At 38.7% G+C, this 25,740-nt stretch overlaps 1 protein-coding gene across 1 annotated transcript in view; it reads left to right on the top strand.

Annotated features, from left to right (window-relative positions):
- LOC149183518 (P-loop containing nucleoside triphosphate hydrolases superfamily protein) overlaps positions 1–25,740 on the top strand; it is a 112,152-nt gene that overhangs the window by 38,996 nt on the left and 47,416 nt on the right. Inside the window, exons 3-5 of the mRNA XM_089417164.1 lie at positions 5,257–5,486; positions 5,756–5,864; positions 6,186–6,267. Of these exons, the coding sequence (XP_089273290.1) occupies positions 5,442–5,486; positions 5,756–5,864; positions 6,186–6,267 (236 nt within the window). The 5' untranslated portion in view covers positions 5,257–5,441. The remainder of the gene's footprint in view (positions 1–5,256; positions 5,487–5,755; positions 5,865–6,185; positions 6,268–25,740) is intronic.

Below are 25,740 nucleotides of genomic sequence, written 5' to 3'. Positions count from 1 at the left end.
TAGATAAGTTCGAGATGTTAGAGGAAGAAAAAGTTAGGCAAAAAGAAATAGAGGCTAAAATTGGGAGGAAGAGGAGTATAAAACATGTGATGGCTGCCAACCCCAATTTTGATTATGAGGGCTCTTCATCTATCCCTTGCACTGATGCATCCAATCCCTTTCACTATGTTCCTCCCTTTGAAAAATAAGGTTGATATCAAAAGTTATTTCACAGCCTCCTCTCCCTTTGATAATGCACATGGTCCTCAAGCTAATAGAGATCAAATGTGGCCCACTTTAGATGACCATTGGAAGAAAGAATTGAGAGAGACTGCCTGTGGTTACATAGCTAGATGGTGGTATGATGCTGATATCCCCTTCTATGCTTATCGTTCACCATATTATGAACCTATGTTTGATGCCATGTTTGTTGCTGGAAAGGGCTTCAAAGGCCCTACTATGCATGAGTTAAGGGATCTCTTTTGCAAAAAGAAGTTTCGTCGATTGATGAATATTTGAAAGATTTCAAAAGATCATGGGCAAAAACAGGTTGTACCATTATGTCAGATGGATGGACTCATCAAAGGAATCGTACCATCATAAACTTTCTTATCTTTTGCCCACAGGGAACCATGTTTCTAAAATCAGTTGATGCATTTGATAGGGTGAAAGATGCACACTTGTTTTAGCTTTTGGATGAGGTTGTTGAAGAGGTGGGGGTGGCTAATGTTGTTCAAGTCATCACAAATAATGCCTCTAACTATGTTCTTGCTACTAAAATGTTAGAGGAAAAACACAAAACCATCTTTTGGACCCCATGTGCTGCACATTGTATAGACCTCATGCTTGAGGATATTGGCAAAATAGATTGGGTCAAGAACATTGTAGAGCATGCCAAAAGCATAACAAAATATATCTACAACCACTCATGGATTTTGAGCTTGATGAGGAAACACACATGGGGCAGGGATATTATTAGGCCTGCCATCACTAGATTTGCAACTCATTTTTTGACATTACAATCAATGTTTTCCCAACATAGAAACTTGCAAAGGGTGTTTTCCAATGATGAAGGGAATGAATGTCAATGGTCTCGCAAACAGGATGGACAAGATGTGAGAAAGAAAGTTAATGAAGAAATATTTTGGAAAAGGGTAGCAGAGATTGTGAAGGTTGTTGAGCCACTGGTTAAGGTGTTGCGGTTGGTGGATGGGGAAATACTGTCTATGGGCTTCATTTATGAGGCAATGGATCAAACAAATGAGCAAATAAAGGCAATATACAAGGATAGAGTGGTTAAGTATGGGCCCATTTGGGAAATCATTTATCAAAGATGGAACAATCAACTCCATTGCCTTATACATGCAGCTTGGTTCTTTCTGAACCCAATGTATCATTATAAAGCTCTGGGAGTAGAATCTATGACTGGGGAGGTTAGAGATGGATTGATTGACTGCATTGATTGCATGGTCCCTAAGGAGAGTGATCAACTGGAGATATACCAATAGATCACTTGTTTCAGCAGAGCCATAGGTACCTTTGGCAAGAACCTAGCAAGGATTGCAAGGGAAGTAGATAAGCCTGGTAAACAAACAATTTCAATTTTCAAATTCTTATTTTGTTAAATCGTTTATAATTTGAAAGTTGGATATAATTTGTTGAGCTAACACATTACACAACTATGTTTTTTGCAGCACAATGGTGGGAGACATTTGGTAGCCATTGTCCTCAATTGCAGAAGTTTGCAATCCGTATTTTGAGTCAAACTTGCAGTGCTATTGGATGTGAGCGCAATTGTTCTGTCTTTGAGAGGATTCACACGAAGAAGAGAAACCGTTTGGAACAAAAACGGTTAAATGTTCTAACCTATGTCCTATACAACCTCTGGCTAAGACACAACCAATTGCTGAACAAAAGACCTGATACAAATCCCATTATGTTGGAAGATATTGATCCAATATCAGATTGGGTAGTGGAGAGTCATCCAACAGAGTGTAATTCTGATGAGGATATTAGTATTGATTTGGATTTACAGGCGGAGGCATTAGTTGAACATAATGTTCAGTTGAATGTAGATCCACTTGTATCAGGCCCAACCCCAAGTCCTCCAGATGCAGGCACTTCCTCTACTCAGCCACGACGGAAGCGCATATCTCGTCTATCTCAACGTGCAGCTGTTGTGCTTGCTAGTGCTACTACTTCTACAATTGCGGTTGGAGATGGTGATGAGGAGGAGGAAGAGCCATGGGTTTCAGAGTTTGAGCCAGATGATGTTGGCTTCTCTAGTAGTAGCTAGTAGTATTGGTAACTAGTGACGTTTTACAATTTACTTTTGTTGTAGAGGCCATTTAGAGCCTCCTTGGTTATGTGTTTTTGTTTTGATCTCTATGTCATTTATGTATTGGATAGTGCACTAGGTGCCATTTTGATATAATGGATATATTCATGAGCCTACTTTGATCATATGTTGTCTTCTCTATATATTCTAATGCTTTGTGTTTGGAAACATTAATGAAAATCTTTAAAATTATGTTTTTTCATAAAAAAATAAATATTTAATGTATTTTTTACAATGATCCGAGTCGATACCGAGTCGGAGTCGGAGTCAGAGTCGACCCTCGGTCGGTTCTGAACCCGAGTCGGAGTTTTAAAACATTCTGTAGAAGTAGTTCATTAGCAACAATGTGAATGAAGAATTTGAATTCACCTTAAAAGCACGATTCAAGGGAAAAGGCAAGCATGAAGATGGCAGCAAGAGTTTTGATTCATATACTGGAAAGCCTAGGAAAAGTATTAAGTGCTTTTATTGGGCAAGCTAGGACATAAGGCCTATTATAGAAGTAAATAAAGGCCTTTTAAAGATTAGTGTGAGAATAAACAAGATAATGTAGTTGAATGCAAAGAGGAAGACTAATTTAATGTATTTGTGAATGGCAATTAGGGAGTCATTGGGGATAAAACAAATTGGTAGATTGATTCACAATGTCATAACTTTTTTCTACCTAGAAAGCTTGGTATATTGATTTTGTTGACACATCCAACTTTATCTTGTTGTCTTGTGTGGTGAAGAAGAATACAGAGTTGAAGGTAGAGAGAGTGCAAATTTAGTTGATAGGTGAGATGTTACTAATTAGGGATGTCTGCTAGTATATCCTTGGTTTGCAGAAAAAACTACTTTCCATTAGTTGGATTATGAGGCATAGGCTATAGCCCACATTAGATGTTCTTTTTAGTAAAAGTAGATGGTTTATTATTGACAAGAAGAGCAAAAATATGATTTCCATGGGTGTGGAAGAATAGGGTTTGTTTTGACTAGTGGATGGTGAAGAGAAGTTGATGGCTATAGGAGAGAATCTGCAGAATGCTTTGACTAGTGGATTGCGAAGAGGAGTTGATGGCTACTAGAGAGAACTTGGAGAAACGAGAAGGTAAGCAATGGATTCAATATGTGTTATTTGTTAAATTCCATGAAGAAAGGAAAACACCTATCAAGGGTGAAGCTGAAGCATTAAAGAAGGTGCTTCCTTATGGAAGCAAAATAAAAACTTTAATATGTTGAACTGCGAATGTGGAGGGGGTGAGTCAATCTGTGTATGAGTTTGGTGCTAGTTTGTATGTCAATGATGGATGTGTTGACTATTCAACCAATGTTGCCTCTCATCTGTTTGGTGAGTCAATGGTTAGACAAAAGGAGGGTGACTCAAGTTGTACTTAGTTAACCTTGTGAAATGTAGTTCACCTTAGTGGGCTATTGAAGATCTTAATTTTTAGTGGGTCACAAGTGTCTTGCTTGTTGAAATTTGTTTTGGAACAGGCAGTTTTATGTGATATGACCATTATTGGAGGGTGTCAGATAAATTTGTCTTCCTTACGACTTAGGCATACATTAGACATATAATTAATTCGTAGTATCTTTAGATTGAAGTGTTGTAATAATGAGTTAATTATTTTAGGCATTAAAAGATTAGATATTTGGGAGTTATGTAACTACTGCTTTCTCCTCTACTATGTAAAGGGATTTTGCATCACTCAAGGGTTAATATGTAATCAATATATTGTTTCTTATTGTTATGTGTATTCCTGTTTATGCGTGTGTAAAAATTGACACCCTCAAGATGCGAACCAATGATTATTACAAGCACTTCCCTTTGGCTAAGCGATGACAGTGTATGGTTCTAACGAATTCATCCCAGGCTTGCACCTGGCTGTGATCACTTATTCATTTTTTTGAGGGAATTGAACCTGGGTAGTCATCTGGATAAGCCACCAATTTCGTGGTTGAACCTTTACTCACCATACATGTCTAATATTTAGAATTTTGATATACAACAATATAATGTTACAAAGTGTTGATTCTGTAAATAAACATTAAATATCCTAAATATATATAAGATAAGATAAGATAATAGATAAAAATAATTTTATTAATGTCCAGCTGTCAGCAAATGACCATTAAAGTAGGTCAATGGGACTAGTGGGTACAATGATTTCAAGACAAAGTGGGAGCACTAAAACAACTCGTATAAACAGCAAAATGAAGAAAGTAAGGTACATATATAATCTAAACTCTGAGAAACGTAGCTCTGAAAAGTTAAAACAGAAACCTGATGAGGGAGAAAGATGTACAAAATGGATGGATCCAGAATTTGGAATGCAAATAAAATTACAGGGATATCATGATCCACTGGATCTCTCTCTCCTGACATCTGAGGCCATATGGAGAAAGCTCAAGAGAGAGGGCTGTGTGGAGGAGGAGCAGGACTGTGTACTGTGCTGGTGCCCATAGCTGGTGTCTCATCACTGGATCCTGGATGATCTTGTGTGATTGCTGGTATGGAATGTGGGCTGGCCATGCCGCTGAGGTCTCTGGGAAATAGCGATGGTCCTCCATGTCTGCACTGATCTGGAGTTGGAATCTGGTCTGCTATTAGTATGTTTCTTGGTTCCCCTAGCAGATGGGAACCTGAAAAAAGCTATCCTTTGACGTGATCTACAGCTTTTATCATGTTATGTATGCCTGAAAAAGTCTACTGCCTTTCTCATTACTAAGGAAATTCTTTGTCAACACAATATTTATTACCTTTTTGGCCAGATTGCTTTGCTTATGTGTTCTTGAAAGGCTTGTTTTATAAGCTGCCAAGGCATATTTTATTGATTTTGCTTTAGCAAACTGCATATATATTTCCTTTGTGCCTTTCAATGAAATTTAGGTTTGTGACGTGTTGTATTGTTGTGTATGTTCTTGGTTTGCCGCTAATATATGTCTTTATGTTGCAGATTCATACTGGCATCTGTGGGGTCTCAGTAAATATGAAGCGTTCTAGTATTTTTAGTATATTGTTGGCTGGTCTTGTGTGGTTTGCAGTTTATGGTGCAGTGGCCATTCTTTGTCCAGTTCCTTTCTTCCTTGGTACTTTTTCTTTTGGTCTCTGAAACTGAGAAGAATTTGTAACATCATAACAATGGGCTATGCACAACTTGTCATTGGGCCTGCGGGCAGTGGTAAGGTAAGGTGCTTCTTGTATGTTTACTCTCGTATGTTGATATTTGCTTTTATCAGCATTAAAATTCTTGTCTGGAATTATTTTACCTGTTATTAGCTATGCTTGTATATGTAGCTTGAATAGATACTTCTATTAGTAGTTATAGAGTGGTAAGGAAATAAAAAGCATACCATCTTCAATCCAACCAACTGCAATCAAATTCCTGTGGGTGTCATCCTTCATTTTTTACTTTCTAAAATCTTTCCTTTTATTTCTCCTGTACATGTGATTAGTCGACCTACTGCTACAACTTGCAACAACACTGTGAGAGTGTTGGTCGTTCCGTTCATATTGTGAACCTTGATCCAGCTGCAGAGAATTTTAAGTATTCGGTAGCTATCGGTAAGAACAATGATTTTGCAACAAGCTTCCATCTAAATTCATTACATTTACTGGTTGAAATTGTGGGTTTGAATTTTAGTAATAGCAAGAGGTGCATTAGTTGAATGCTTACTGAAATGGTGAATATTCTGTATATTTATTACCATGGAATCTAATATGGTTATCCACATATATTTTATTTTTTATTAGATACTAGATTTTTTCAGTCATATTTACAAGCAGAGTGGAACTTGCAACATAATATAATTTCAGACTGACATGTACAATGCTTGGAGTTAATATTTTGGTTGTGTTACTGAAACTGTGGTTTTGTTGCTGCAGATATTAGGGAACTTATTTCTTTGGAAGATGTCATGGAGGAGCTGAATCTGGGTCCAAATGGAGGACTGATATATTGTATGGAGTATCCTTCAAATCTCTTCAATACATTTTTTCTTGGTCTGTTTATCTATTTCAATAATGTATTACCATTTAGTTGCCTATAATCTGCAGAAACTGAAGCACCAAAAATTTATCACTGTTAGCATGGTATGTCAATTTTACATATGTTGCAGCAAAAGGGATTGAGCACAAGGGTGATCTCAAATATAGAGTGATATGAGAGATACTTACAACGGGATTGCAGATGGTTTAAAATTTATAGATGGTATGATGCAGGAAAATCCCGCTATACCCACAGTATGCATCTAAAAATGCATAATCTCATTCGTCCCAGGAATTACAATGACCTTCTTGGTCAAACCTTCATAAGCTAAAGTTAATGCCCCTTCATTTAACTAAATGCGGAAACATTTCATTAGACTTTCTATAGTCTAAACCTTCATCTATCTCTCTATCGACGCTTTATTTCTATTATAATGGTTACATAATAGAAATATTCCACAACACACGTAAACCAACCCTTTTTGCCTTTTATGGTAACCTTGGTTAATCCTTTCACGAAACCTTATAACTCAATAGATTATGCCTTCGGAACTCTTGACTTGCGATATGCGACTGCCTTCCCCACCGTTGATTTCATTCATCAGATCAAAGGCTATTGTAATATTGCATCAAACCATCCTGTGCCTCCATCGCCTCTAGCATGCGATATGCGATCACAACCGGACTTCAAATAAAATGAAACCGCGCCTATAACCTCTTTGGGTCCACCTATTTCAATTTCTTTTCGTTTCAATATCCACCGTCGATCTCACCCTCGATCCAACGGCTGTACTTCTTTCCGATCAACAGACTTGCCCGATGCTTTATAACCGTTAATCAAGATCTGCTTGATCCGACGGTCTACAATGATATCGGGTGGATAACTTATGCGACGTTTATCTGCTTTATGGACTCGATGGGAATTATAAACCCTCAATTTATAAAAGTTTGGGTCTGCCCTTGCACTTAACATTCGATCTCTTTACAGCCCGATATCCGTTGGATGATGAAGCCTTTGAATCCTACGATCTGCGGCCCTTCAACTACCACACGGGTTATCAACCTCTCAACCCCCGTAGTTGACTATGACTTAAGTGTTGATTTCTATGATCGACGTCTTAGATCAATTGGGGGACTTCAACCACGATCAAGGGAATTTGTCCTCTTCTACCCCTGCAGCTCTTTACTTCGGTTTTACACCGTTTCTTCAATGTCCTTTGTGGACTCGACCTTCTTCAGGGTTCTGGTCTTTCATTGTTCTGCCACAACTCTCTCCTTAACTTGACTTCACTCGCTCCTTTATGCTTCTCCGCCTTCTCCGCCTTCACTGTAACACTAAAGGTTTCCTTCTGTATTGTCCATGTGTACAAAACCGTAACACAAGTTCTATGGTTCTCTCCTCGAACTTCTCGCTGACTAAAAATTCTACCCAACACTCCTTTTGCTGGAATTGTTATCTTTAAGACAACTCTACCCACAATCGCAACTATGGAGCTGCCTCAACAACTTCTACCCAACCGCAACTGGAAGTTGTTCTGTTACTCTTCTCTATATTTCGCCTCCCTTTTGGTTCTGTACCTGCAACCTATGTTACACTGAATTACTCTAGCCACGCAAAGATTATAATTCAGTTACACAGTACACATTACACAAACTTTGAATCGAGTTGTTTGTATTAATAAACAAGTATTTACACAAGTGCCTCTCTCTCTGGCCTGATTTTCTGATCGATGGCCTTTCTTCTCCTGCCCGTAGGCTTACAATCCGACTCTTGACTCACTAGCTTCTCTCTAGCTCCTTCCCTAGCTACTGACTAACTATGCCTTTTAGGCTTACTTTTATACAAAAAGGTTCTGTTGAACTAATTCTAGTTCAGATCCTTAATCTGTTGAACTAATTCCTAAATATCCTCTAAGTCCACTTTTGACTCCTACTTATCCCTAAGAATCCAATCATTAGACCAATTAGCGTTACAATTGATTTCTAACTCTATCATCATCATTAATCACTCATGTTCTCCTACATTCGATAGCATTTACAATTATCCTCACAATATCTAATTAATTCCTATTCTAATCACTCAAAATATTAATGATTACATACATAGGAATCCAACTTCCTTGAAAACACAAGACCCCTAAGTTAACTAGACTATGATGAAATTGTTGAGCTGAATGCTCCTGCATCAGACTCCCAAGGTTAAAATAATCATGATCTCCTGATCATGTGCTTTTGTCCTTTGTCTCCCTGGATCCCATACTTTGTTCTGTAGTTTGCCTTTGGTTGTTGATGTTGTTTGTTGTTGTCCTCCAAGTTTCCACACTTTATGTTGCTTTGCCCCATTAGTTATGCTTTCACAGTCTGATGCTGTCTTTCTCTTTCTGTTGCTCCTTGGTCTTTTTATCGCTGTTTTCTTCTAAGGCACCGTCATAATCAATTTTATTATTCTTTCAATCTCTATGTCCAATTTATCCTTTGATTGATAATTACTTTGCCAATTGTTGTTGTACTCTGTCCACTCATTTTCAAACTGCTGTTTACTGTCTTCTCTTTGAAGTTGTTGGATCCTTACTATCGCCCTTTCATCCTTATCCTCTTGTTGCTGTCCAAACAACCTCTGTTCCATATCTGTAAATTTACCTTCAAAAAGTAAATTGTCCTCCAATTTCTTTTGTACTTGATTCTCTTCAAATACATCACTAAGTTGTTCATCAGTTCCAACATATTTTCCTTCTTTTTCCTTGACAGCCCTCAGTAATTGTCCTTCACTTTCTTGACTGATTTTAACAATCAATTTAACTTCTTCAAGCATAATATCTTCATGCTTTTCTTTTTCCTCATCAGCATGTCTGTCCTGGCAACTTCCAGACTTCTTTAGTTCTAAAACTGACTCTTCAATTTGAAACATGTTTGTCTCATTTTTAACAAATCCTGTAATCATAAAACGATTATCAGAATTAAAAATATAAGGCCTCATTACCTTTTCCTTCTCTGGAAACACATCAGTATGTTGCTCTGATTTCTCCTCCTCTATCAGCACATCAATATGTTGATTTGAATTCTCAAAAGAATTCATGAGACTGTCAGCTAGTCTCTCCTCCATACCATCTTCTTCAATGTTATCTCTATGCTCTGGTTCACAATAATGAATTCCTCCTTCTGTAATGTCGATTTGTTGAACCTTTGTTATCTCTGTTATGACTATCAAGTCATCTTCTTCTCCCTCTCTATGAGTTTCTCTCTCATTTACTATGAGTTGCATTAAAGCCTCTGCAACAGCAAGTCCTCCCTGCTGCCACTTACCTCACCAAGCTTTCCTTTGTACTTGGTCTTTTGGCAAGCACTTGGTTCTCTATTCTTTGGAACCTCTTTTGAGCACTTCTCTCTGCTCCTTCTAGGCTTCAACTCATCTGCACAACTGTCCTCTTGTACTTCAATCACAAATGAAATGCTAGGTTCTGACCACCTCTTCTTTCACTTATAAAGTCTTACCAACTTTCTTCATCCCTTAGCAATTCTACCGACATCCTTTGTGGAGTTACCTTTGGGAGCTGCAACAATACCTTTGCGTTAACAAGTCTCCTTCTTGTTACATATGCCTCACTAAGCTTCTCTCCTTTGAGCTCAGTCTTTTAGCATTTCTCTGGTTCTTTCCTCTGGAACCAATTGAGCACTCCTTGCTCTAGGTTGCTGCAATCTCCTCACCTTCCTTTGTTGTCACCTGCATATCAATGTTATTTAAACCAAGATCATTCCCAAGCTTTCAAAAGCTTGCTTCTCAGCTTCTTTCTGAGAACACTCTTATCCTCTCTATCCACACTTGAATTGGATTCTTCAGGTTCACTGTCACTGCATGGCTTCACAAGCAGTGTCCATCCATTCTTAACATTTGAGTGAACCTCCACAAACATCACTGTGTTTTTTTTATGCTTCTGCAATCTTTTCTTAAGAATATCACTTACTTTCATCTTATCTAATGCCTTCTACTTATCAGATTCAAATAACCTAATCTCCTCTTTCTTTTGCAATCACACTTGTATTCTGCACAATTCTGCTTTAATCAAAAAGAGCTTTAATTAGCTCTGATACCACTCTGACATAGGAAAATCCCACTATACCCATAGTATGCATGTAAAAATGCATAATCTCATTCGTCTCAGGGATTACAATGACATTCTTGGTCAAACCTTCATAAGCTAAGGTTAATGCCCCTTCATTTAACTAAATGCATAAACATTTCATTAGACTTTCTATAGTCTAAACCTTCATCTATCTCTTTATCGGGGCTTTATTTCTATTATAATGGTTACATAATAGAAATATTCCAGAACACATGTAAACCAACACTTTTTGCCTTTTATGGTAACCTTGGTTAATCCTTTCACGAAACCTTATAACTCAATAGAGTATGCCTTCGAAACTCTTGACTTGCGATATGCGACTGCCTTCCCCACTGTTGGTTTCATTCACCAAATCAACAGCTGTCGCAATATCGCATCAAACCATCCTGTGCTTCCATTGCCTCTAGCATGCGATATGTGATCACAACCGAACTTCAAATAAAATGAAACCACGCCTATAACCTCTTCGGGTCTGCCTTTTTCAATTTCTTTTCGTTTCAATATCCACCGTCGATCTCACCCTCGATTCGACGGCTGTACTTCTTTCCGATCAACAGACTTGCCTAACGCTTTATAACCGTTGATCAAGATCTGCTTGATCTGACGGTCCACAATGATATCGGGCGGATAACTTACGCGACGTTTATCCGCTTTACGGACCCGATGGGAATTATAAACCCTCAATTTATAAAAGTTCGGGTCCGCCCTTGCAGTTAACGTTCGATCTCTTTACGGCCCGATATCCGTTGGATGACGAGGCCTTTAAATCCTACGATCTGCGACCCTTCAACTAGCACGCGGGTTATCAACCTCTCAACCCCCGTAGTTGACTATGACGTAAGTGTTGACTTCTACGATCGACGACTGAGATCAATTGCGGGACTTCAACCACGATCAAGGGAATTTGTCCTCTTCTACCCCCGCAACTCTTTACTTTGGTTTTATGCCGTTTCTTCAATGTCCTCTGTGGACTCGGCCTTCTTCAGGGTTTTGGTCTTTCGTTGTTCCGCCACAACTCTCTCCTTAACTTGACTCCACTCGTGCCTTCACTATAACACTAAAGGTTTCCTTCTGTAATGTCCATGTGTAGAAAACCGTATCGCAAGTTCTATGGTTCTCTCCTCGAACCTCTTGTTGACTAACAATTCTACCCAACACTCCTTTTGCTGGAATTGTTATCTCAAAGACAACTCTACCCACAATCGCAACTGTGGAGCTGCCTCAGCAACTTCTGCCCAACTGCAACTGGAAGTTGTTCTGTTACTCTTCTCTGTATTTTGCCTCCCTTCTGGCTTTGTACCTGTAACCTATGTTACACTGAATTACTCTAGCCACACACAAATTATAATTCAGTTACACAATACACATTACACAAACTCTGAATCGAGTTGTCTGTATTAATAAACAAGTATTTACACAAGTGTCTCTCTCTCTGGCCTGATTTTCTGATCAATGGCCTTTCTTTTCCTACCCGTAGGCTTACAATCCGACTCTTGACTCACTAGCTTCTCTCTAGCTCCTTCTCTAACTACTGACTAACTATGCCTTTTAGGCTTATATTTATACAAAAAGGCTCTGTTGAACTAATTCTAGTTCAGATCCTTAATCTGCTGAACTAATTCCTAAATATCCTCTAAGTCCACTTTTGATTCCTATTTATCCCTAAGAATCATCTCTAGCTTCTCGAATCATGAGACCAATAAGAGTTACAATTGATTTCTAACTCTCTCATCATCATTAATCACTCATGTTCTCTTACATTCGAGATGATTTACAATTATTCTCACAATATCTAATTAATTCCTATTCTAATCACTCAAAACATTAATGATTACATACATAGGAATCCAACTTCCTTGAAAACACAAGACCCCTAAGTTAACTAGACTATGATGAAATTGTTGAGCTGAATGCTCCTGCATCATGGTATATACCTAATATCTCCTTCTAGGGTTAATATGGTATTATATAAAAGCTTTATTGCAATAAGATACGCAACGCTGATGAGGTCAGCAATAGAACGTCAAGATTGACTTATTGCCATCCTTGTCCCCAAAAGGTTTTAGTATATTTTACTATCATGATCATTTACAATCTATACCTATCGATAATTAGGTTTAAATAGACACTTTCGAAGGATGGGTTCAAGAATTTCAGTTATTTTTTGGTCAGTCATCCATCCCAGTCGAGTTAACTCTTGTTACAACTGTCAAATACTATTGCATCCTCAATCGAGCATATATTATAAATATTATTAGGTGCGATACTTGATAACTCAAAAATTAATTGTCTTCTATTTGTTTTATGTGCATGGCGAAGCCCTCAAACCAGTCATACCCTCAAAGAGTGTACATGCGTGCAGCTAAAACCCTCCATCCACGCTCATGAGCTTGCGTGCTTGCGGTTGCAATCGAAAAATGCGTGTGTCATCCTTGCGGTTGGAAACCAAAATCCTAGGTCTCACGTTCGAGCTTCAGACCCTGTAATTTCGGACTTGTATGAACCAATCTCTGCGAACCACCTTAGATGTGTGAGGGAAATCAAAGAAAGAAGAATGATCATGATGATGTCCAAATGAGGGCCACATGACTTGTATTTATAGCCATGCGAGGGGTGTTCAATTTATCTTTTGGGTTGAGGTGTCTTTTTGTGCACATGTGGGCTTCAATTAAAAAATACGCTTTCCCTTGTCCAAATCAAGAGCTTCAAAAGTCAAAATTGGTTCTCTCAAAAAGAGGAATCTAGTCCCATGATTGGAATTTGTCATTGAGCTGCCAAATTAACACTCCCTCTTAGCTAGGGAGAAATTCCAATTGTATCATGTAATCATCACAAGTATCCTGTCATCAAATCATATCCTATCTCAATTATCTCGTCATCAAATGTCGTCATGGCTTGTCTCGGCTCATCTTTGCTTATCCCTGCTTATCTCTTGCTTGTCTCTACTCAGATGCTGAACACTCAAGTCTAAAAGAAGAAGAATTTGACATCGGAGGTGAGCTTAAGCTACCACCCTCAATTCACATCAACATGGAAGAACTTATCTCAATTCAGAACGACATCAGGGAGCACATCTCAACCTGAAACCACATCAGGGGACTCAATCTCAACCCGGAATCCAATGACTATGAGGAAGGTCCTATGAGACACACACCCCAAGTCATATCATAGGGGAGCAAACATCTTCCACCCTATATTGAGCAATAAGAGTCATCGCATAGGGGAGCAAACATCTTCCACCCTATATCGAGCAATAGGAGTCATCACATAGGGGAGAAAACATTTTCCACCCTATGTTAATCAATATCTCATCCATCCTATTGCCCATTGATCTTCCTAACAATGACCCTCAAGAGTCATGTGGTAGAAAACCTGCATCATAATCGACTTGGGTGAGATATTTGACTTACCAAAGGCAAGGATCACACACCTCCAAGCTCTCTCCCAATTCGTTGGCTAGACGAGGAGTGACAATCCCAACAAGCCCGACTTGTAGGTATGATGCCAATTGGGGCATACTTTGCATAAACCAAGATAGGGGAGCAACCTTGTGGGTAACAGATAGGGGTGATACACTATTGTTTAGAGATCCCTCAACCCCAAGAGCCCTCCATCCAAATTCCACACCTTGGGAACTCAGACAGGGGGGAAGAGTTGGCTTAGTGTCCTCGATTTGCCTTGCTTTTTGTAGATCAGAAACATATCAACATGCTCATATCCGTTACTTGCTTACTAAAAAGGTCAATCAAAATGCCTCATACATTACCGAAAGCTATAGTCTTTTGTTTTCCTATTCATGCAGGACATCAAATCAAATATTATATTAGAACAAATGTATATCACAAAAGGATACCTTATTCATCCTCCCTCTCAGGAAGGTAGCAACCACAAGCCTAAGCTTGTCAAGTAAAGCAAGATTGTCTCAATATATGAAAATATCTCAGTCCCAGCTATATACGGGATTCTCTACCATCGGATCCTACTCTTTATTATCGCAATTTGTGGCATCCAAAACCTGTTCAAAATAGTTTTCCAAAGAGTTTCTTCAACTGGCCTCACAACTAGCCATGCTAGCAACATCATACTCAACCTCGACTATGCTTAAAGCTACAGACTTCTCATCCAAAATATCATGGAAAATCTCATACTAAAGCAACAACCAGATGTGCTTATCTCATCAATAACGATCCCAAACAACGTCAATACATCCATGCCGTGGGCTAATTTTAGGGGCTAATATTTGCAGGTGGGCTAATGTTCCATGATTTTTCCACAAAATATTCGCTAATTTCCATTTTTTATTAAAATGATTCGCCCAAATTTTATAATATAAAATTATTTTACCTTAAATACTGCTAACATTATATAGAGACTATATATAAAATCACTATAAATTTGAATAATTTTACAAATATATCAATAAACATTTTGTAGTTTGCATATCAGGGACTAGTGAGATTCACCAATGTTCTTTAACTTCAAGATAATTTTCCATCCTTGAAATTTTCTGTGCCAGTCAGATATCATTAGGAAAAATATCTCAGACCAAAAATTGATCGTCCCATGCAAATATCTCGAAAAGTGCTTGCTGGCAATCCAGTGTGTATGAAACGACTTAGTCATGAGTTGACTTAGGTTGTTCTCTGCAAAACATATATGTAGATGGATGTGACAAGGAACATCAATGCTTCAGTCAACTGTCGTTTGCCAAGTCAGGTCTAGCAATATCTCTGCATAAATTCTTGAAATTAAATTCCATTGAGGTGTCCAAGGATTTACATTGCCACTTACCAAAATTTCTTTAGTAGCTTCACGATATATTTCCCTTTTCCAAACTTCATCATGCCAAGTTCCTCATTTCAAAGTTCAGAGGCCATCTCCCTCGAGAATAGATCGTCAACATATAAAACCAAAAATCAAAGGCATACCTTTGGCCACTTTGAAGTAGAGGTTTGGATCGACACATCATTTGGGCTTTATTAGGTAACTATCAATGAGGGCATATGAGGCTTGGGGAGCTTGCTTCATACAATGCTTTTTGCAAACATAATACTTGACCAAACCAATTTGCTTAACCTTAAACAAATCAATACTGTGCAATCAAATCAACAAAGTCTACTTATCAAACCAAGAAACAAATATCAAAGCTATGAAAGTCTTTGCCAATATCACTTACAAACTCTTAGGACCAAGTGCCAGGAGGAGCTCATAACCAAATACTAGGTTACAACCTTATCTATTCTCATATCAAGGACCTTTTGTTTACCAAGCAATATTCAACCAAATTTTATCGAGCCATCCTCATGATCATAATAAAAATCATTTCTCTCACTAGATGCAAATGCATACACCAAGGATAAGCCATATATGTTTCATCCATTCATTGTGAGATCATTGCATATTGAATTAACCAGTATTTATACCTCAAATGCCAAAGGTGCCAATACAAAATCAATTCTAAATGTTGAGAGTCATTTACCCACCAAGTCAAAAAAGTCATAGCATCGTCATATCAAGGCGAATTTCCATTATCACTGTGAATTCAATTGATCCATAGGCTAAAACATCTTTATCAATTATTATGCATCATGTCAAAAATTCAATATTGCTCATCTATATTAAACCAATAAGTCAAATCTTATCAAACCCTCGCAACTGTTATCAAATACTGACATATACTAACTTCAATGATTGAGTCAAAATTGTCGAAGAAAGTGTAACTAGGTTCGGTCTTCATAAATATAAGTTTGACTTTTGTATTTATTCAAGAAAAGAGAAATTATTTTATGATATTTGTCAATGAATTTCTTGCTCATTGAATTGGTCAATCACATGTTTAAGTGCTTCTAGGAAGTCAAGAGTCGATGTATTTATGTAAGACCCTTTGAGGGCATGTTACATTGTATAAAATAGTATAAAGGTCAAAGGAATACCTCCAAGACAGGTACAAGTCCTCTCCATGCAGCAACGTCCTCCTCAAGAAGCAAAACAAAGAAAATAACGAAGAAATAGTCAAGTTGGCCTAAAGACAGAATGTCAGCCTAATGTCGGCCTAGAGGAGGGACAATCCTTTATATATAGAGGTTGTCCACTCCCTCATAAAAGAAATAACGCAAGATCTGAAATCAGTGAAAAGATAAGAAGGTGAAGCAAGTCTAAAGGGTCTCCAAAAGTGCAACGAAGGAAGGAGGAAACTCAGCGAAGGTAGGTGACTGTTTCTAGGGCTAGAAACAGTCACACGTGCGAAGAGGAGGGCAAATTGCGGATATAACAACAGTAACATTTCAGTGCAAGATTCATTGGTGTTTGGGCTAGATATTAGGCCTACAAGGCCTCCCAAGACAAGTGAGGAAGTCTCTCTCTCTAGCGAAGGTGAAAGGACCCTAATTCACTAAGTGTACCCTTCACATGTGGGAAAACTAGGGCAACAGAACAACAGTACAGTCATACACCCATATCTCAAGAAGGATCTCATTTGGTCAAAGAAGAAGTCTACTTGAGCAAAGGATAGAAGAGGAACATCTCATCTAGAAGGGTCACTCAAGGAAGGACTATCTCTAGACTAGAAACAAAGAGGGAGGACGAAGTGCTGGGGAGCAAAGTGCCGGGAGGAGGAAGTCTATGTGCCGAGGAACCAAGTGCAGAAAAAAGGAAGGACTTGACTTTTGCTTGGAGGACATCCTAGTCAAGGGTCTAGGGTTTTCCTCTCAAGAGAAGAGAGGTTTTGGCCCTGGCAGAGAGCCAACATTTGTGTTCTTGTCTTTATGTTTTGGTAGCAGTTTGATGAAACACACACACTAATAATAAGAAGAAGATCAAGCTAAGATAATTGTAAAAGTACCTCACAAATTGTTATCAAGTCAAGAAGAATCACACTACACCTAATTGCCCTAGATTCTTCAACATGGTATCAGAGCTAAGGTGACACATCAAGGAAAGGGCAACTCAAGGACACTCATCAAGGAAAGTCATTTACAAGGTTGAAGCATCAAGCCAAATATACTCAAGGAAAACAAGGCCTATCACCTATCATTCACCAAGGAAGACTACATAGCAAGAAGAAGAGATTTTTATCTACTTTTCCTTCCTCTTTACATCACCATGATTGCCACATGAACCTCTACATGGTGATGATTGAGCCGAAGTAAAAGGTAACTATGTAGAAGTAGATGCAAGTGGAATTGAACATGAAGTCCCTACAGTTGTAGTTGGAGTCCTAGTCAGGGGGACCATGGTAGTGGATGGGGTGGCATCTCAACATGATGATGATCATCAATAACAATATTCTCCAATTTTTCCAAACCAATACTCCAACCTCCAAGTTATTCTCCTCTAGATTTTTGTCCCAAGTCTTATATGTTTCCATCTTTTACTCGTAATGGGACAACACTCACGACTTGTAATGCACATGAACCAAAATCTGACTAGTTTACATTCAACCTGCTTCGTTTGGCACTGTAGATGAAACTATGGGTGCTCCAACACGTCTATGTGGAAGAAGTGTTCACCACCTATGAAAGCACCTATGTTGCCAAATGTTGTAGTTGCAGGACAACACCACCATGCATGTTCCACCTTCTGAGAGAAGTTAGATTCCCTTGATTTCTAATTGCATGGTTGGTCCCAAAGGCACCATTGCTACTGATGTAGTGATTCAGTTGTCTCTGTATAGTATTTCACTGCTTATTAGGGAACAATTAGTCCAATACTTGCATATAACCAACTTGAACCTATGAACCTTGGTGTGGTTTTGTTTGCCCCCACTACTACGTACTGGTGCTAAAAGATATGATATATGATAGGATTTTGGTGTAAGCATGTGTCCTAATGCATGTAGTGAAATATTTAGTTTTTTCCCATAGTTTTTCCATCTCTATACGATTATGATTATATAAGTTCACTTCTTTATGTTGAACAATGTCCTTAATCTGCCATAGCAAGGTGTCCGTTGCTCACACACCTCTATAATGACCAGCCAATATGAATTTGCAAATCAAATCATGCTATAAGTTGGCTTGGAGAATTGCAAAACATACGTAACCAATGACCAAAAATAGTTGCCAAGAATAGACTCCATTGCATTAGAACCATCTCTACCACTTAACTCATCCCAATCATCACTCATCACCACGGCACCCAAAGATTGTCTCACCCTCAATAGGAGCTTAAATGTGAGGTAATAGCCACCAAATCTAGTCCTTGTAATCTTAAGTATAGCTGCAACGTAGAGTGATTGCCATAAAAGTAATTGACCCTTGTATGTTTGGTGAACAATTTGATGAGCTCCTTCCCTTTCTTGTACAAGTCATCAATCCATCCACAATCTTTATGCTTGACAATATCATGCATCAAAGGTTTAATTTGTACACAAACACCTAGATCAAAAGAGGATGAATCCATTCAATGTTTTTTTTTTCCTCTGTATAATTTTCTTTATGGTTTTTTTGTCCCTTAAAATTTCCTATTGATCTTTTCTTTTACCATACAATTTCCTGCATGATATGTGATTCCTTCAATCACATTAGAAGGTCCAACATCATTAATCTATTTAATAGGAGATTTGGAGTGTTTTGAGCAGATGAGGTGAATGATGAAGAGCCGTGTTTTACAATAAAGTTTAAACACTGTACCACTAGAAAAAACACTAAGAATCTATCAAATATTGGTTACTAACATTTGTCCAAATGTTGTTTACTAACATTTGTCCAAATGTTAGATGCAATGGATTCCCCATGGTCCACCCATTCATCTAAAAACTATGTTAAATATTTTTGAATGTCTACCCTTTCCTTTTCTAGTAACACTGTTTGGATTTCTCATACTTGGGGGGCCCTTGTATCCTTTGGGGGCTTTGTTGGTGGCCTAAACCATATCATGCCAATAAGGGGAGCATAGAAAATTGAATGGTATGCCACAAGCATAGTGAAATTGCACCAATTTTGCATCCACCTCATCCCTACCACCAATATCAAGGAAATCTACCATTGTTCTTTTAGACCCATACCTTGCCTGCCCCGAGGTTCCATCAACATGAGGGCATGCAGATGTATCGTCACCAAATCGAGATGATGCATTAAATTGAACATTTGTCACAAACATCCATTGGGTTGGCAATGAAGTTTTGCCATTTTCATCCCCTTCCAAACCTTTCTTATATTGATATAATATTTCACTATGAGAATGACCACTATCCTCTTCTTCTCTCTCCTGCCCAATTCCCCCATCATCATGATAATAAAAAATGGAAATGGAAACGACATGATCATTTTTCTGAAGTCTTAGGTGAACAACGTACAATAAAAGAGGTAGAAGGAATGAGAAGGTGTTAAAATTGGAAACTAGTGCCAAATTCCACCTTAGGACAACTCATATGATGTAGATGATTATTGCATTAGATTCCTCTTTTCAATAGGTCCAATTTTGATATAAAGATCATCTCATTCTGATAAGTAGAAGTGGAATTTTGAATTTATTCTCTCTCATGTACAAATTGTCCAAGTCGGCCTTAGTCAAATGTGTTAGGATATTCCGACACAGAAAATAATTAAGTACAACTTGGTCTAGTGTATAGTTAGGTAAGGTCTGTTTTTTTAGTATGTAATTTTTGTAACTTACAATCCGATGATCACGATATGTTCTAGACATGAAGTGATTCGACGGTTCATTCTCTCCTTAGTATTACTGACACTTGATCCGTGGCTTAACACTCGATTGGTCCACAATCTCTATTTAAAGAGCATGGAGAGTCATTTGTTAGGTGACCGTTCATGATCTCTTATGTAATTTTTCGTTCTTTTACATTAATAAATTGATTGAAGTGGCTGCGTTGGCTCAGGCTGTGGACTATTTCCCTCTTTGAGGGTTTTAACCACGTCAAGAATACTGGTGTACTGATATGTGATCTGTTTGTGAGCGGTGTCCTTTGTTGCTCTATCTAAGGAACTTACCCCGTAAATTCCTACAAAATGTAGGCTCATAAGCCCAACAAATGTGTCTCCTCACCCTCAACGAAGTTTATAAATAGGAGTGACCTCTCTCCTCATTTGGAGATCACTCATCTCATCACATATCTCTCTCTCTATCCTCTCTTGATTGGTTCATAGAACTTGGAGGCAACCTTCTCTACTTCTCACGTGTGAAAGGAGGACGAATTTTTGGGTTTGCTTGCTGGCAAAAAATTTCAAGAAAACATAACAGTGTTGACCAAGGTGCTTTTGACTAGCATTGATTTCGTTTTTGTGTGAAGAAATCTGATTTTTGAAGGCTGTATTTATTGGCACAATTTTCAAGTAGTTTGCGACTGTTTGACTAGGGTTGACTTCAACATTGACTTCAGATTTGACCGCAAAATTTACAACAGTGTTTTCTCTCTCCTTTGATTGGTTTCACTGAACTGTTTTGGGCAGGCTTTGACCCTCTTGGAAGGCCAAATTTATCTGGTGTTGATCGAGCTACTTGGAGGACATTTTGGAGATGCTTTGACCATCGTTGACATTCTAGTTAGCGTTGCAGTTGACTGTTGTTGACTCCTGATTTGTCAGGACTGTTTTGGGCAAGTTAATTTGATATTTGTACTCTCTCTCTCTGTGCTAAACTATTGAAGAATAATAAGAAGATTTGATCAAAGGGTTTCCCCACATTGGGGTTTTTCCCTGGCATTCGCTACATCTTGTGTCCTCTTGTCTTGGCTTGTCTTCTGCACATGTTTTTATGTTCTATCTGCATTTACTATCAATGTGTTTAAGTTAATGTGATTTCTACTGGAAATAATTGGAAATTGTCATTGGGCTGATAGGGAACATTGAATTAATATGTGCTAAAGCATAGAACATACCATTGTTATCTAAAATTAACATGGTATCAGAGCTCAGGTAAAGACAAAGCCTAAGCAAGAGTGAGGAAAAACAATCACTAAGGGAAGCTATTCGACAAGCACTTGGAACTAGTCCCAGTGATGACTACATCTTACTTCAATTCTAAGGACAAGCTTAAGGACAAATCTGACTATCATGCATGGAAGATGTCTCTAGATATGACATTGGAAGAAAATGATGCCATGGACTATGTCAAAGGAAGAGTAGTGGAGCCTCCTTCAAATGCATCCACCGCTGCACAAACAAAGTACATGAAAGGTGAGGTTAAAACTAAGAAAATTATTGTTGATACTATACACAAGCCTTTGGTTGCCTATATTTTTGATTTGGAAACATCTAAGGAGATGTATGACAAGCTGGTTGGGATGTTCAAAGTAAATATGCAAATCAAGTTCTCTTTCTCAAGAACTAGTTGAAAGACATCAAGATGGATAAAGAGAATCCATCCAATCCTACTTCATGAGGATTATCGAGATCAAGAATGATATCCTATCTAGTGTAGAAGTCATTGGTGACAGGGAGCTTATTCTTATCGCACTTGGAGGTCTTACAAGAGAATGGGATGTGTTCAACACTGCCATCCTCAACAATGACATGATTCCGGGGTTTGATGAATTATTGGCTAGATGCACTCAAGAAGAAATAAGGATGATGGAAAGAGACAAGCTCTCAAATGGAAACAATCCTATTGCCTTGTCCGCTCATTCTAAAAGGAAGAACAATGCTGGTCCAAGAAATCAAGGTCAAGGGTTCAAGCCGAGATTCAAAGAAGGAAGAAAGGGAAGATGCTTCAATTGTAATAGGTTTGGCCACTTGTCTAGAGAGTGTCCTCACAAGAAGGATACTCCAAGAGATGATGACAACAATAACAACAACTTCAAGGGCAATGGAAATCAGATGAACAACATGTTCAATAACAAAGGAAAGAGGAATGCTCTCGCTGCTCGAAATGGAAATGGTCGTCCTCCTAAGAAGTCGAGAAACTCCAGCTATGAAGAAGTTAATGTTGTAAAGCAAAAAGAATTTTGTCTTATTTTTGCCCTCACCACTGCCTCTCCTCCGGATGCATTGGATCATTGGTTGATTGATAGTGGTGCCTCAAGGCACTTCACTTGGTACAAAGAGGCTCTCCCAAACTTGATCGAAAATAAGATGAATATGGAGATTATACTTGGGTATAATGCCACTTATCTTGTGAAAGGAATTGGGACTGTTACTCTCCACTTAAATCTAGGTCTAACTCTTCATTTACAAGAAGTGCTATATGTATTTGATCTGAAAAAGAACTTTGTCTCTATTTTTGCGATGGAAGATAAAGGTTTCAAGGTCCCATTTATTGATGGGAAGGTTCATGTTTGGAAAAGGAACCCAAGAGATGCATTCACTCTTGGATTTAGGGTTGAAGGTCTCTATCAAGTTTGGCGAAGTCTGTTGGGAGCATTGACTTGCGATACGTCTCTTCAATCCGAATTATGGAATCGAAGATTTGCTCACCTTCATTTCAAAGCGCTACCTGATGCAAGGAAGATGGTCACAGTTATGCCCGAATTCAACTTAGATCATGAAGGTGTTTGTCAAGGTTGTAACGCTGGAAAAAATACAAGGGGATCATTCCCCTCAAGTGAAACACAAACCACCGATATTCTTCAATTGGTCCATTCTGATCTATCAGGGGTGTTGCCCGCGACATCTTTGGGTGTATATTTGTGTTGATTTTGGGTAGCATCGGATGTGCTCTAGCTCTGAAATTTTGTGGAGGGGATAAAACACATGAGATTTCCAAGACCCAGAAATCGTTTGGAGAAATTCCACCCGGATGGAAGATAAGGGTCTCTATGTTGTCAGAATTTCTCATAGCTGAGGAGGAAAATTATCTCAGGTGTTTTTTTGAAGGTTTCTCTATGTACTTCAAAAAATCATTCCTTGTAAAGAGATTGTTGCTGAAGAATAATAAATAAACCCTCATCTGCTGCACTGATTTTCCCGCATTGGGTTTTTCTGGGGACAATTGTCCAAAAATAACTGTGTTGATGTGATTGGTTCTTGTGCTTGTTTATCATTATTATTTTTCTCTATGTTATTATGTGATAACTGCAATAGAATTTATTTTAATGTTTACTGAAGGGTTTTTTGTAAGCAACTTATTGTGAGAAATAAGTAGGAGAAATAAATCAGTTATTGCAATAGAATTTCGTGTTAGAAATTTTCACATGGTATCGGAACAGAGATTGGGCAACAAAGAAACTGCTACGAGTCAGGAGCATGATGCCAGGGCAGCAACTTAAAAGGACTCATGCAGATCTTTAGAGGAAGAGGAGAGCACAAGGAAAATGGATCATGATTATTCTATGTTAGCTTCCACACTGGAAGAAGAAGTTGCTCGCTTGGCGAGTTCTGCCTCCTCTGAGGTTTGGTATATAGATAGTGGAGCTTCCTGGCACATGACAGGAATATGAGAATGTTTTTCGAATTATCACGAAGAAAGGATGAACTTCTAGATCACCATGGGAAATAAGTCAAAATGTACCCCCGTAGGAAGAGGTACTGTAGTCTTTCAAACAGAAGCATAGGATCGGCTTCGAGCAACCAATGTGCTGCATGTGTCGGGATTGGGGATGAACTTACTCTCTGTATCTTAGTTTCAAAACAAGGGCTATGATGTTTTCTTCATTAAGGAGAAAGTATATGTCAAACACTCGAGTTGGAAAAAGAAGCCCCAGATTGGAGTCAGAAGTAATAGGCTGTGTAGATTACAGCTAGAATCTCCAATGACATTGATAGGCAACGGTGGGGAAAAAGATTTGAATGAACTATGGCATAGAAGGATGGGACACTTGCACCATGGGGCTCTAAAAATTCTCGAGAGAACAGTATCGGGAGTTCCAAAATTGAGTACCAAACGAGATGATGTATGCAGAGGATGCGCACTAGGCAAGTACATCAAAGCAACATTTTCTAGAAGCAACAATAGGGCTAAGAGTGTTTTGGGATTGATACACACAGATATCTGCGGACCCATGTCCATGAAAGCTCTTAGTGGTGCCAAATACTTCGTCACCTTCATTGATGACCATTTTAGAAAGACTTGGATCTACGTTCTAAAAACCAAGGATGAGGTTTTTGGTCGATTTGAAGAGTTCAAGGCTCTAGTTGAGGATATGACAGGAAATAAGATAAAGATATTGCGCTTAGACAATGGTGTTGAATACATCGACAAGGACTCCATTGATTTTTGCGCAAGGGAATGCATCAGAAGAGAGTGGACAACACCTATAATCCAGAGCAGAATGGAGTAGCAAAAAGGAAGAATAGGACTATTGTTGAAGTAGCCAGGGCGATGTTGTATGATTAAGATATGCCCAAGTTTCTACGGGTAGATGCATGCAACGCGACAGTGTATGTCCAAAACAGGACTCTTCACAGGGCATTAAGTAAGATTACTTCGGAGAGTGTCTTCACCGGTAAGAAGCCTGAGGTGAGTCATTTCAGGATATTTGGGAGTTTGGCATATTGCCATGTACTTGAAGAAATTGGATCAGGCTGCGGAGAAAGGATATCTTGCAGAGAATAGGAAGATCATTATTCGACGGGATGTAAAGTTCATGGAGGATAGAGCTTTCAGGAAATCCCGAGAAATGCCTTCCGAAGAGCAGTCAAAGGATGATCCGTTGGTCCAGCCACTTTGTCCAGCAGAAACTAGCGCCAGTATTTCTCCTTAAGGAAAAACTCCAGAGGTATCACAACAGGTGGAGTCTCAGGAAGAAGAGGAGCAGATAGATATACCCACTACCCGTGGTAGAACGAGCCGAGAACTTCGACAGATAATACGAGATGCAGAGAATTTTATCGGTGCACCTAGGAACGAGAAAAGGGAGCATAGATAGCCAGACAGATATCGAGCCTTGGTGGCTCAGGTTGGAGAACCCTCTAGTTTTCAGTAGGCCGTTCAACATCAAGTATGGGTAGATGCTATGGTGGAGGAATACAGTTCCATAATGGTCAATGATGTCTGGGAAGTGGTACCTAGGCCTCAGGACAAGTCAGTTGTAGGTTCGAGATGGCTCTACAAAGTCAAATACGCTGCAGATGGTAGTGTGGAAAAATACAAAGCCAGGTTTGTGGCTAAGGGGTATGCTCAGAAGGAAGGGATAGACTACAAACAAACCCTCTCCCCAGCAGCCAGATATACTTCTATCAGATCCGTGATATCCCTTGCAACAAAGATGGGGTAGGAGATTCACCAGATGGCTGTCAAGATGATGTTCTTGAACGGGGTGATAGAAGAAGAAGTATAAATTGAACAACCAAAGGGTTTTGAGACACATGAGAAGAAATCTCATGTATGCAGGTTGAAGAAAGCCTTGTATGGGCTTAAACAAGCACTTAGAGCATGGTATGGTCGAATTGATGGCTACTTGCAGAAGATGGGATTCGTCAAGAGTGATGCAGATCCTAATC

The sequence above is a fragment of the Pinus tabuliformis genome, chromosome 3_2 (genome assembly GCF_031772625.1).
Source record: "Pinus tabuliformis cultivar Carrire ecotype Pingquan chromosome 3_2, CPIR1, whole genome shotgun sequence".
In the NCBI taxonomy this organism is placed as follows: Eukaryota; Viridiplantae; Streptophyta; class Pinopsida; order Pinales; family Pinaceae; genus Pinus; species Pinus tabuliformis.
The sequence above is the reverse complement of the archived record's forward strand: the minus strand, read 5'-3'. Positions and strand labels throughout refer to the sequence as shown.